This window comes from Mizuhopecten yessoensis, unplaced genomic scaffold (assembly GCF_002113885.1).
Source record: "Mizuhopecten yessoensis strain PY_sf001 unplaced genomic scaffold, ASM211388v2 scaffold9847, whole genome shotgun sequence".
In the NCBI taxonomy this organism is placed as follows: domain Eukaryota; kingdom Metazoa; phylum Mollusca; class Bivalvia; order Pectinida; family Pectinidae; genus Mizuhopecten; species Mizuhopecten yessoensis.
This window is the reverse complement of record NW_018408252.1, coordinates 3,989,189-4,001,380: the sequence shown is the minus strand read 5'-3', so window position 1 is coordinate 4,001,380 and position 12,192 is coordinate 3,989,189. Positions and strand designations below refer to the sequence as shown.

The 12,192-nt window shown below is 35.7% G+C and overlaps 1 protein-coding gene across 1 annotated transcript in view; it reads left to right on the top strand.

The window, feature by feature from the left end:
* Positions 1-1,476: 1,476 nt before the first annotated feature.
* LOC110458830 overlaps positions 1,477-12,192 on the top strand; it is a 28,932-nt gene continuing 18,216 nt past the window's right edge. The window contains exons 1-3 of the mRNA XM_021510780.1: positions 1,477-1,687; positions 8,258-8,639; positions 10,179-10,366. Coding sequence (XP_021366455.1) covers positions 8,312-8,639; positions 10,179-10,366 — 516 coding nt within the window. The 5' untranslated portion in view covers positions 1,477-1,687; positions 8,258-8,311. The remainder of the gene's footprint in view (positions 1,688-8,257; positions 8,640-10,178; positions 10,367-12,192) is intronic.

Sequence of the window (12,192 nt, the reverse complement as noted above, 5' to 3'; positions counted from 1 at the left end):
GTATACCATGCATATCACTCTTTATATTCTCTGTATACCACCCTGTGTACTCTGTAAACCACTTTTTGTACCCTGTTTACCACTCTCTATATACCATTATTCATATACTTTGTATACCACTCTCTGTATACTATGCATATCACTCTTTATATACTCTGTAAACCACTTCTTATATATTATCATTATATAACCTTCTCAATATTTCTTTGTAAAGACATCTTTGTTATATTTTATAATAAACAAGAGGCACTGAGTTAGGACCAGTCTCCTGGCAAAATTATAATAAAAGTGTATCCAAATTATGATGCTCAGCAATATATATACTACTACAGTCAGGTATTACACATGTAATTACTACTACAGACAGGTATTACACATGTATATATTATCACAGACATGTATTACACATGTATTTACTATCACAGACTGAGGGACATATTACACATGCAATTACTTAATACAGAGAGGTACTTCCTATATATATTGCTATTGTTGTTTTTGGGGGGAGGGGGTTAAATGGAAAATAGCTTTATTTATTTATTTATTTATTTTCTCATTATATAAATATCTGTTTTACCATGATATCTTATATTTGAATGGTAATAAAGTGCATGCTGTTACCATGTATCTGGCTTGTGTGAAAAGCCTTTTAGGTCACAAAATGCAATTGTATCTCTACAAAATATATCAAGTGATCAATATCTCGAAGACTTTAAAGAACATGCACCTGATGATGAAATATCACTTATCTGTATATATGCATTAAATAATGAAATATTACTTCTTGTCTTTGATAGAACAAGTAAATACAAGTTTATAACCAGTTTGAAACAATGAATATATGTTCCTTACATGACACTATTATTGCAATGTATTGATAGAACATAGAATTACTAATACATAAGTATGTTCCCTCAATGTCTGTGATAGTTAAAACAATTTTATCTGAAGCAATATAATTCAAGATCCATAGCCTGTCTGTGATAATAAATACAGGTGTATGACCAGTCTGAAACAGTAAATAAAAAAAATATGTTCCTATGTCTGTGATAAGCAGCCTGAAACAATTAATAAATGTTCCTAATATGTATGTTATAGTTAATATAAGTTTATAACCAGTCTGAAACAATTAATAAATGTCCATAACCTGTCTGTGAATTTGTACGGGTAATAATACAATTTTATCAAATTACTTTTAAAACATTAAATCCGTGAAGAAAATCAAGATAAAACATTTTAATGACTAAATTGTAAGTTATACATGCAGTAGGATCGTTTTCTTTCAGTTTTGAAATGCATAGGAACATCCCTTTCTCCACCACTTACCCACCATCTACTTTATAATGCTTAACCTTTTAAAATAATGTTAATACCACTATAACCGTGGCATTAAACTCCTACTTTCACTTTCACATACTTCATTTCCGGTTAAGAAATACGAAACTGAGGCTTCCGATTTAATGCTTTACCGTGCACAGCTCCCGTATATAACATTCCAGTTTTTCTGTGAAAATTTCCACACACCATTCTCGCATTCGGAATACCCTTTCTCCGGTTTCATGAGTTTAGGAAAATGTTATAACCTAACTACTCCGTAGTGAAGTGGACGAGAATACTCTCTTCAAAAACAAACAATGTCATCGTCCGGGCAACTACCAATAAGGCCAGCTGGATATACTGGACAGAGGTCAGTCATACATAAATAGATTATCTGTCGTTTAGGATCTGTGACTTTTCATTTTGGTATATATTGTATAAATAGAACATGGTTGGTATATATTTATGAAAAATGAACAAACACTTGTTGGAATTGATATGACAGTATAAAGTTCATGTACATTATATCTAGTATTTCTCTTAAAAGTGTCCCGTTTTGCCAACTTTTGGGTTCAGTGATGTTATAGTATCGTGTTGGGCACAACGACGCATATATAAGGAGGCAGTACCCAAATCGGATCAGTTTTTGCAAAAATACTTTTAAATCAGTTATAACAATGATGTAATCTTAGAATAGATAGCCTGCAGTAAGTTTTGGACTATAAGAATAAATTCACACTATCAACGATAGAAATACTTTTTGTCATATAAAATCTAAAAGTCATCATAAAATGTTAATATGCTGACAAAAAATATTCATTTGAAGCGCAAGATACTGCTAAATTCAAGCCTTGATCCGATTTGGGTACCCGCGTTTGCAAAAACCGGAGAAGCTGATTGGTGACTTCAGAGCGTTCTATAAATATCTCAAGTGAGCCCCGGGTGCTAATTTCGATTGTAAGAACACACATTGATATTCTCCTTTCGATACAACTGTAGTAGTTTTCGTATAGTGGATTTTCAGGTAACCACTCCTGGGTTCAGTAGAATATGCTTATGAAATATATGACTCCGTAACAAAAGGAAACAACGCTGTAATTATGTACAGAACAAATTTATTTACACAAAACACCCTTCAAGATGACCCCCGACATTATACACAACAAGCAATACACACAATAGATATACTAAGACAAAATAGACGACTCACCTATTATAGATGACGGATAATTTAGAATATAGTAAAGCCGGTAGGCCTATCTGTTGACTCTTGGTCAGTTCCCAGTCTAAACTTGACCCGGGAGTCAACAGAGGCCGCTGAAAGAAACCGAAACATGAATTTAGCGACCCAGGCCGAATATTAATTATTACCGGATCGTGCGTCAGACAGGATCCGTGTGCTCTGGCCAGTTCCCAATCCAAACTTCTGCCAGAACTAACAAAACTCCCACGCTTTCCCTTATATAGTGGACCTATATCTCCGCCTTCCGACCCTGGACCCACCTAGTTTGACCCTGGTCCAACTTGTTTGGCCAGTCCAAACCATGAACCTAACAAAAATCTCGGGACATGTTGTGTACCACCAGTACCAAAAATAGCACAGGGGAATTCCCTACCGACAACCTACCACTAAGAGGCGCCAATACATAAGAAACACTACAAATGTTCCTGCTACATGTGTTTATCCTCTTAAAGTGTACCCTGAACGAAAAAAGGAATGAATATTATTAGCTCACAATAAGTGAGCTTGTGTCATGGCGCAGCGTCTGTTGTCGCTTTTTCCTTTAAAACGCTACTAGTCCTTATCGGCTCAGAGGATTTTGACCAAATTTGGTCTGGAGCATCATCGGCCAAAGAGTTCAAAGTTTTGTATAAACTGAGGGTATGTTCCCCCTGGGGGCAGAGGGGCGGGGCCAAATAGGGGGGAAAAAAGGTAAATTTTTAAAAATCTTCTTCTCAACAAATGGAAGGATTTTGACCAAATTTGTTTTAGAGCATCTTTGGAAAAAGGAGCCTCAAGTTTGTATAAATGAAGGGTGTGGCCCCTCTGGGGGCAGAGGGACGGGGCCCAATAGGGGAAATAGAGAACAAAAAATCTTCTACTATACAAGCGAAGGGATTTAAACCAAATTCAGTCTGAAGCATACTTAATAGGGACAAAAGAATCAATTTTGTATAAATTGGGGAAATAGAGGAAAACATTAAAGATCCTTCTCCTTTTGTACCGATGAAGGGATTTTGACCAAATTTGGTCTGGAGCATCATTTGCCAAAGGGTTCTTAGTTTTGTATAAACAGATCTAGAGGGTATGGCCCCCTGGGGGCAGAGGGGCGGGGCCAAATATGGGGAAACTAGGTAAATCTTTAAAAATCTGACATGTTGACAGCATTGAACTTGTACATGTGGCGTCACTGATGTGGGCTACCCATATCGAGGCGATCGCCGCTGAGCCAAAGGTGTGTTTTTCAGATATATCACAATATTTCAGAAACGGAGTCAACTACGACGTTTGCACTTTCTTAGTCTTTAATTGTATAATATAAAGGAATTTCATAGCTTGATATAGCAAAACGTTAAGGGTGCACTTTAAAGGGACATCGCATGAAGAGTTAAATTTTTAAGCCGCTCTTGGCGAGAGCCGAGCGGCTTATTAATTCTGTCCAGAGAACGAAATGACGGACCCACTTCCGTTACGGATGCGTGCGCATAATTCAGTCTTGCATGCTTCCGCTATATAGTTTCGTTATCGTAAATAGAAAGTAGAATCTCTGACACTCACCTGTGGGTTACTTAAAGTCTTCTGATACTCTTCTCCAAGTAATAATCTATACTTTTAATAATTGCTGAAAACAAAATGTTTATCTCCGGTGCATTCTACGAGTGTTGTGGTGGTGAAATTCGTGCACTACGTTTGAGCGTTTTAGCAACTCGGATTGAGGTCTGAGGAGTGTTACGCGTGTGAAACACATATGATTCGAGAAAGCACATGTGAAGACTGTCAAGCATCGACGCTGTCTGTAGAAGGAAGAAGTAAATATATGTATTTATAAACCGTATTAGTGATGAAGTATAACCTCTATTTTGATGTTTCAAACGGGAACGTAATATGACATATCGTGCTTAGGTTGTTAACGGTAATGCTTAATGGCTCTGAGACGAGACGATATGTAAACTGTGTATGCTTATCAAACATTTCTGTAACACAGCATGCTATTTCTGGTGTATTTATTTATGAAAGTGTAACAATTTAAGAACATGACACAACTGCCGCTGCTGTTTGACAAGAATTCGCGCTGTGTCAAAATATTATCCAATCCGGTGTAAGGGAAATAACTCTTACGTTAGTAATTAATATAAAGTCGCATTGAGAAATATAATTCAAATATATTCCAAGAACATTTTTGAGATTTTGTATATTCAATGACAGTAAATAAAGTCACTACATATATTAATAATTATTATTCATATGAATAAATAATAAATAAAAATAAAAGGAGTACAATGTCTCTTTTCTCCATGTATTTTTCCCCCATTCTGTTAATTCTTCATTTCACAATCACAAAATGCACCTATTCTTTATTATCCATTCACCGATTGGCATTCTGCACATAAATGCTCATGTCACATCATTGGAGGATGCTAGTTAATGAAAATTACAACAATGCGTCACACTGAAAGAGGGTGAAAAAAGAGGAGAGGGAGAAATGTTTTTAAGGCATCATTTAAGAGGTGATTGATTTTGGAAATCCCAAAGGCATCATCATCACATGACCTGATTTTCAATTAGCAGAATACAGAACACATATCTGAGGTATTATAGAAGATATTGATGCTCAACGTCTTACTGAAGCAATTCAATTTAAAGTGGTGAGCGGCTTAAATGTCAGACTGACATAATTCTAGGTTTTTTTAATGAATGTATGTATTGTATGCACTAGTACTTCCACTTATGTTACCTCGCTATCCCCATATTCATAGTCCCTTTCAAATGTCCAGTTTAACCATTTGAATTGTTGGGGAAAGCCCTGCTAAAAATAGCGCCGATAACGTCACCTGACCAGGCAGTAAATACAAGTGGTCTGAGCGAGATGAAACGGTTTCCAAAGGGGCCGTCAGGCAACTGCAACTTCTTACCGCACTATGAAACCAAGTCATGTGATTTCTAAGTCCGTATTAAAACTTATTGAACAGTAATTATTCATCATCAGAAGTTAATTGCACACTTGCCAATATTCAGAATTTAAATTTATTTAGCTTTAAATATATTTGTTACCAATAAAATTCAACAAGGTATGGGGCACACGTTTTTACAATTTGTCACAGCCTTCTCCCGTCATACATTTACAATTAAATGTCAACAATGATAATAGGCATAAACATAAAGTAGATATATTTAAATATATATTGAATTTAGTACCGAAATTTGACCGGTACAGATGGTACGTGGCTAGACACCTTCCCTCAACCATGGGACAAACCTTTCTGTAAAAAGGAATATTCACGAGACGAATATCCCTTTTCAAATGTTTTCATAAAGTGTATATATGCAATGACAATTACATGCGTATAAAAAAAGAGAAACGTTTGTGATTTGTTTTATTACATATGCATTGTACAACTCAATGTCTTTGGCCAATTTTTTTTTCTAGACCATGCATATAAATTTATGCACACTCTCTTTCCCACTTTCACTGTCATCATACGCTAACACTTAGTAAGTCATATTAGCCATCACACACAATAAACTGTATGGCAAAACCACTACGTGTACATGAAGAATATGTGTCAGATATTGAACGTGTTGAGATACTTGATAATTATTTTTTCAATACTTTACATAGATTAAAAGCATTTTTGTAAATGGACCCTTTTTTATGTTGAGCCAACTTTTCTTTAATCATTTCATTTTTGTCCGAAACAGAAAGCCGTAGTTATCGGCAGCACGCATCATTTTTACATCGTACACAAATGTTTTTCCCCTGTTTTCAATACGTATTCCTATTCTATCTGAAGTCAAAAATTAATTCTTTATAGAGAAAAGGTTGTTACCTGATCATACATTATATGAAAGATTTTTTTATTGCGTCGTCGCGCCAGAGGAGGCCGGGTATTCATATTAGAACTAATTTAAATCTTGCATGTAAAAACAAAAAAAATGTTTAATTCAGCAATATAATTAAATCATACCATTTTACTGAACCCGGTAATATTATAAATTACGGAAATCTAATAGCGCACGTATCTCATATTGACCCTGAGTACTGACAAAGGAGAGAACAGAATACGCCGTGGCCATCACAACAGTTATCCCTTGGAGGGCCCCATGGCAAATCAAACTAACCAGTCACATATCCCTTCCTTTCGCATAATTAAACCACTGTATAATTATAGAAACACAAAGTAAACTCTCTGCGAATACATTCCCATTAACATATTGAACTAAGTTCATCTGTGTTCAAAATCAGACAAAGATACAAGCGAGGTTAATAGTTTTAAATATTTATTCAATATTCATAACATAAACAGCGCTAGCATTTCTGTCGATTCCATTTCAGCTTAACCGGCTTTACGGAAGAATACATGCACCGTACTAACTGCTAGGACAGTTATTTTCTGCTTTGAATACTAATACCACCTGCAATAATGATTCCGTAACGTACTCCTTGCGCTATCTTTTGACCATTTGGCAACTTTGCGCTTCGTAGCTGACACGGTACAACACTTTTCTTTCGCTTACTACACACGGCCAGTCATTTTGTTTACAAAGAAATAGTGTGCTATATGTGCTGGTAGGGGGAAATCCCTGAACAAAACGTTGGTCAGACAGGTAGAAATACCGATGATTATCTTAGATTTAATCATTTTTATGAATCTATTTCAGCCAAATCCGATTGTTATTAAAAAAGACACACAAAAAAGTTACTTAACAACGTGATGCCCCTTTAAGCCAAAGTAATATTCACATGTCAAAACCACTCAGGAAATTGTGGTTGTAGGCAATGTGACCCAATGTCCTGGGTCATATGTCCAATAAACTCTTTCCATCAAGAAAAAAATACATCAGAATATCAAACTGATAGAATCCAATTAATTAATATTTCAGACGCAAAAATGAAATTAACTATCATCTTTCATTATATTGACTTACACTGAGAAACATTTGTATGCAACACTTCATAATAAAAATATATAGAGCCACATAAGACTAACCTTTATCTGGCATCACCAGAAATCATATGCTTTTTGCAGACATTTACATCTCTGATACTTTTTGTTACACAATATTAGTTGGTGAACTTCATATTTAGAGTACTGATATGCAAATCATTAAATTGTAAAAATTGTTCACATTATTCGCGTTGAGTAAATTGGTGCAAAAATATTGACAACCAGACAAGTGAATATGTATGTATAACATATTAAATTATACAGATATATATTTATATAAGTTTCAGAAGCATTGCCTATGTGAAAATTTACACAACACAACTTTGACAGTACTAACCCTCTGGCAGATATCTAATAATCCTATTTAGTCCAAGTAATGTGTTCTGTTCATAATTGATCTGAAAATGTATAAAATTTTCTAGCTACTGATTACAAAAGTAAGTGCACTTTTAGTATATATATACATAGATTAATATCTCCAAAATATTACCTATTATCATATTTTTTTTCAATTTTTGTCCTGAAAATTGAAATAAAATCTGTGGCACACAGATGAAAATGAGAAATAATGACGGCACATATATTGTAAGAATTAAAGGCAAAAAACATACATAATTCATTTTAAGAACAACTGGCTTGAATTTGAGTTGAACAAAAATGAGGATTTAATTAAAAGCATTTACAAATTAGGAGAACTTTCTCTAAAAGATAACCACCTGTTTCTTTACTTGATTTGTATATATATACAGTTATAATGTATGCTTTGTGACAGAAAGAACATCCTGTAGCAGACTGACGGGATGATTCTAACGGAGCTCCTCCAGTTATGCCATATCCGGATCCCCGAAAGGGAGTAGACCCCATTACACAGGGACAATATCAGGAAGGAGAAGGGAGAGGCCAATGTCCAAAGACAAATAATAATACACAAGGAAGGGAAGGGGATATCATTCTTTATCCACAAAATCAACCATTATATTCTGCCGGACAAGACTTCAGGGAATGTGTACCTGACATAGCTGAACCTCAGAGTAACAACATACACTGTTACCTTTTATTTCATGTCAACTTTAACAGAGAGGATACTTTTCAAGATGGCTTGACAGCTAACCGTACCCCACAGAAATTGTCGTCCGAAAGATTTTTCTACACAGGTAATGATGAAATGATATATAATCAGTGATCACTATAAGTCTAGATCTAAAGGCTTCATAGTCATACCGGTGATTTCTAAATTTTTAAAGCAAAATGAGGTATTTTCAAACCTGAAAGCAAACATCAAAGGCAACTTATCATTAGGCCAAGTTAACACACCTTTGACAGTGGCCTATGGAAACCCAGGGGTGTAAACAAAATTCAAAGCATTTGTCCCGGGCAAGTAGACCTTAGAAATCCACTTGCCCGAAAATATTTTCTGCTTGCCCCATGTAAAACATGTACAGAAAAAAAAGGCAATTAATTACTTTTGAATAAATAAAAATTAAATATTCTTTAATTCCTGAAATCTGTGTCCAGATTTGTCCAGTTATTAGCTAGTCACGCCAACACAACACTTCCTGTTTGAAAACAGAGACGTTTTTCAGACCAAATTGATGTTCTTCTGTTCTTAACTAGTACATCCTTTATCAATTCCTATTTTATGTTTTAGCCAGACATTCAGTTGTTTTCATCAGCCTAAAAGTCTTGGAAATTGTCTAAATTGATGGATAGACCGCTAGTATTCTACCGGCAATTTTTTCCTCCATACCAAAGTTTTCCACTAAAATACAGACAGTTAAGTTAATTATTTATATGGGGGAATGGAGAAACACATGCAAGTGGGCCAAGCTTTTACACTTGCCCGAGTGCTTAACTAGTTGTTCCAGTGTAGAAGTCATTTCCTTCCCCGTCTAAAAGTGGCTATCTGATTCTTTCCCCCTCTCTGTGTTAGCAACTAGGGGGGAAACTATTGGCTAGTTGATTATTTCCCCGCTCTGTAATAGTAACTAGGGGGGAAACTATTGGCTAGCTGATTCTTTCCCCGCTCCGTAATAGTAACTAGGGGGGAAACTATTGACGAGTTGATTCTTTCCCCGCTCTGTAATAGTAACTAGGGGGGAAACTATAGGCTAGCTGATTCTTTCCCCCTGGGAAAAAACTATCTTGTGGGGGAAAGAATCAGCTAGCTGGGTTTTTCCCCGGGGAAACTTTCAGCCGGTGGGGGGGAAGAAGTGGCTGTTACACTGGGCGTCAGGCAAGTGTTTTACACCCCTGTAATAGAACTTTTAATTTGCTTGTTTACATTACATAGATTATATTCTAACATAAGTGGGTATGCAATTGTGAAGTGTATTTGTTTTCAAAGGATGAAGGTGCATGTGTATTTCATATAATAATGTAACTGACATAAGTGAAGGTCAAGGTCACCGTTTATTCAGTAAAATGAATGCACCCGGTACTTACTTACACCTGATTTTAAGGATATCTAGATCTTATATAGTCCAAGATGAATTTATGGTAGAAAGAACATTTTTTTATGATCTCTAACAGTAATTTTACAGACATATTCTCAATGTGACTGAATGATCTAACCGCTCTTTGAAGACAGATTTTGCTAAACAGTAGACACTTCTTGATTTTTTTTGTGAAAAAAGTATTAGAGAACATTTATAATTTGTTATTGTCCTGTTTATAGAGATTCATTGTATTTGCAGGTAATGGTGATATATCTCGCTGTTACTTCTGTGGGGGAGGACTGCGCAACTGGAAGCCAGGAGATGATCCCTGGGTGGAGCATGCTCACTGGGTCACAAAGTGTTACCGTGACTGTATTTGCTGTGTCCACTGTGGGAGAATACTAAATCCCTGGGTGCTGTATGACGATACCTGGGGAATGAACAATGTATGTATTGAATACAGATATAGAAAAATATCAACCATTTTAGAAGAGTTATATACCCCTTTCTGTACTCTTATCATAGTGTAGCAATGCTTCCTAAGTATTTATGTGCATTATGTCCTGAATAAAGTGTTAAGATTATAAATTTTAAACAGAGCTTTCTGAAAGTTGATACACATTGTTGTTGTCTCATATAGCATAGCGATTTACTAATTAGTGTATAAGGTCTCGGCCAAGAATTGATTGATTGATTGAGCAAAACAGAGTGTAGCTGCCCTGTTAACAAAAGAAACTGTTCAGATCTAAGGACGGAAATTAAGTTGATCTTAAAAAAAATCCTTTTATACTGGCGAGGTGATTTAGCCAAAATTTTGTTTGGAGCATCCTTTGGCCATGGGGACTTAAAATTCTATAATAAAGAGGCGATAACCCCTACCCTTCTCCCAGGAGGCAGAGTGGTGGCCCGAATAGGGGATTTATTAAGAAAATCTTATCTCTAGACACTCGTTATAACAATTAAGCAACATACACATATTCTTCCTGAGCATATGAAGAGGGGAATGCAGCCATGCTACAAGGAGGGACTCTAGGTTCCTGCCTCAATCCAGGACTTAGTCCCTGGTTCATATCTTAAGATATATAGCCAAGATCACAACCTTATAACTACATATAGTTTTGCTAGGACTGAAAAGAAGAGGTCATTCTTGCTACCAGGATTGGTCTCAAAGTTTGACCTCAACCTTGAGGACTAACTCTTTGGGTTATAACATGGAAACATTTGAGATTCCAACCCCTTTACCATATAATATAAAGTTGCTTGGCATTAAGGGGTAAATCAACTTATGCTACCATGGTTGCTCCCAGAATCCTAGCAAACCTTTTGGACTGGTCCTTGTTTTACAGACAGGGGGTTACAAAATTTGGCTTAAATTCCAAGGTCATTACATGAGTAAAAGGTCACAGTATTGGTGTTTGTCTTTTCCAGTGTTCTGTCGATACGGCATCTGAGGTTAGACTTTTTCATGACCCTTGATCTTTCTATAAATATATATTTTCCCTTGTTCATCTATATAGCCCCTACAGGGTACAGGTACCTGAACCAAACTTTCATATTTTAATTTAAAGACCAGGTGAGCTATAAAAATCCCTGCAGGCTTCTTGTTATTGAAATTAATCTGTGACCTACAAGTCTGTATGTCTGGCATTTGTGGTACGGTAAACCTCCGGTCAGTTCGAACAAAATTAAATAAATATTGTTTAACCTGTTCGAATTATATTAAATTGTAGCCGCCAAAATAAGCGCAAGTTCGAATTATCAGAGTGAGTTTGTGAGAGCCTCTGTCCAAAACTTAACCTTATTGGTAAAAACATTCAAGTCTAGATCTGGTGTATTGAACAATGAACATCTCTATTAAGTGACCATCTGTACAAAGACTATCTTTAGTTCCTCATCTTAATTGACAACATTCTTAAATTTCCATGGGGGAGATTTTGCATGCTCAAAATAAAAACATAAATAAAATGTGTGTATACACCCCTAGAGACAAAATAACCCTTTAAAATGACATGTTCTGAGTTGTTCTTTCAGATGAAATCATCACATCTTAGAATATATAGGAACAGTTAAGCAATTCACTGGTTGAAAACACTAAATTGAAGTGTCCAAAATTGAGAGTCTCACTCCTAAATAGGGAGGTTGACAAGTTATAATGCCTCATTGTAAAGTGTAGCAGTTTCATTGTTAATTGAACATGTTTGAGAATGAGTAAACACATAGGTGTTCAGAAACCACTATTTGGACTCTAGTTATGAATTTATAATAAGTTTAT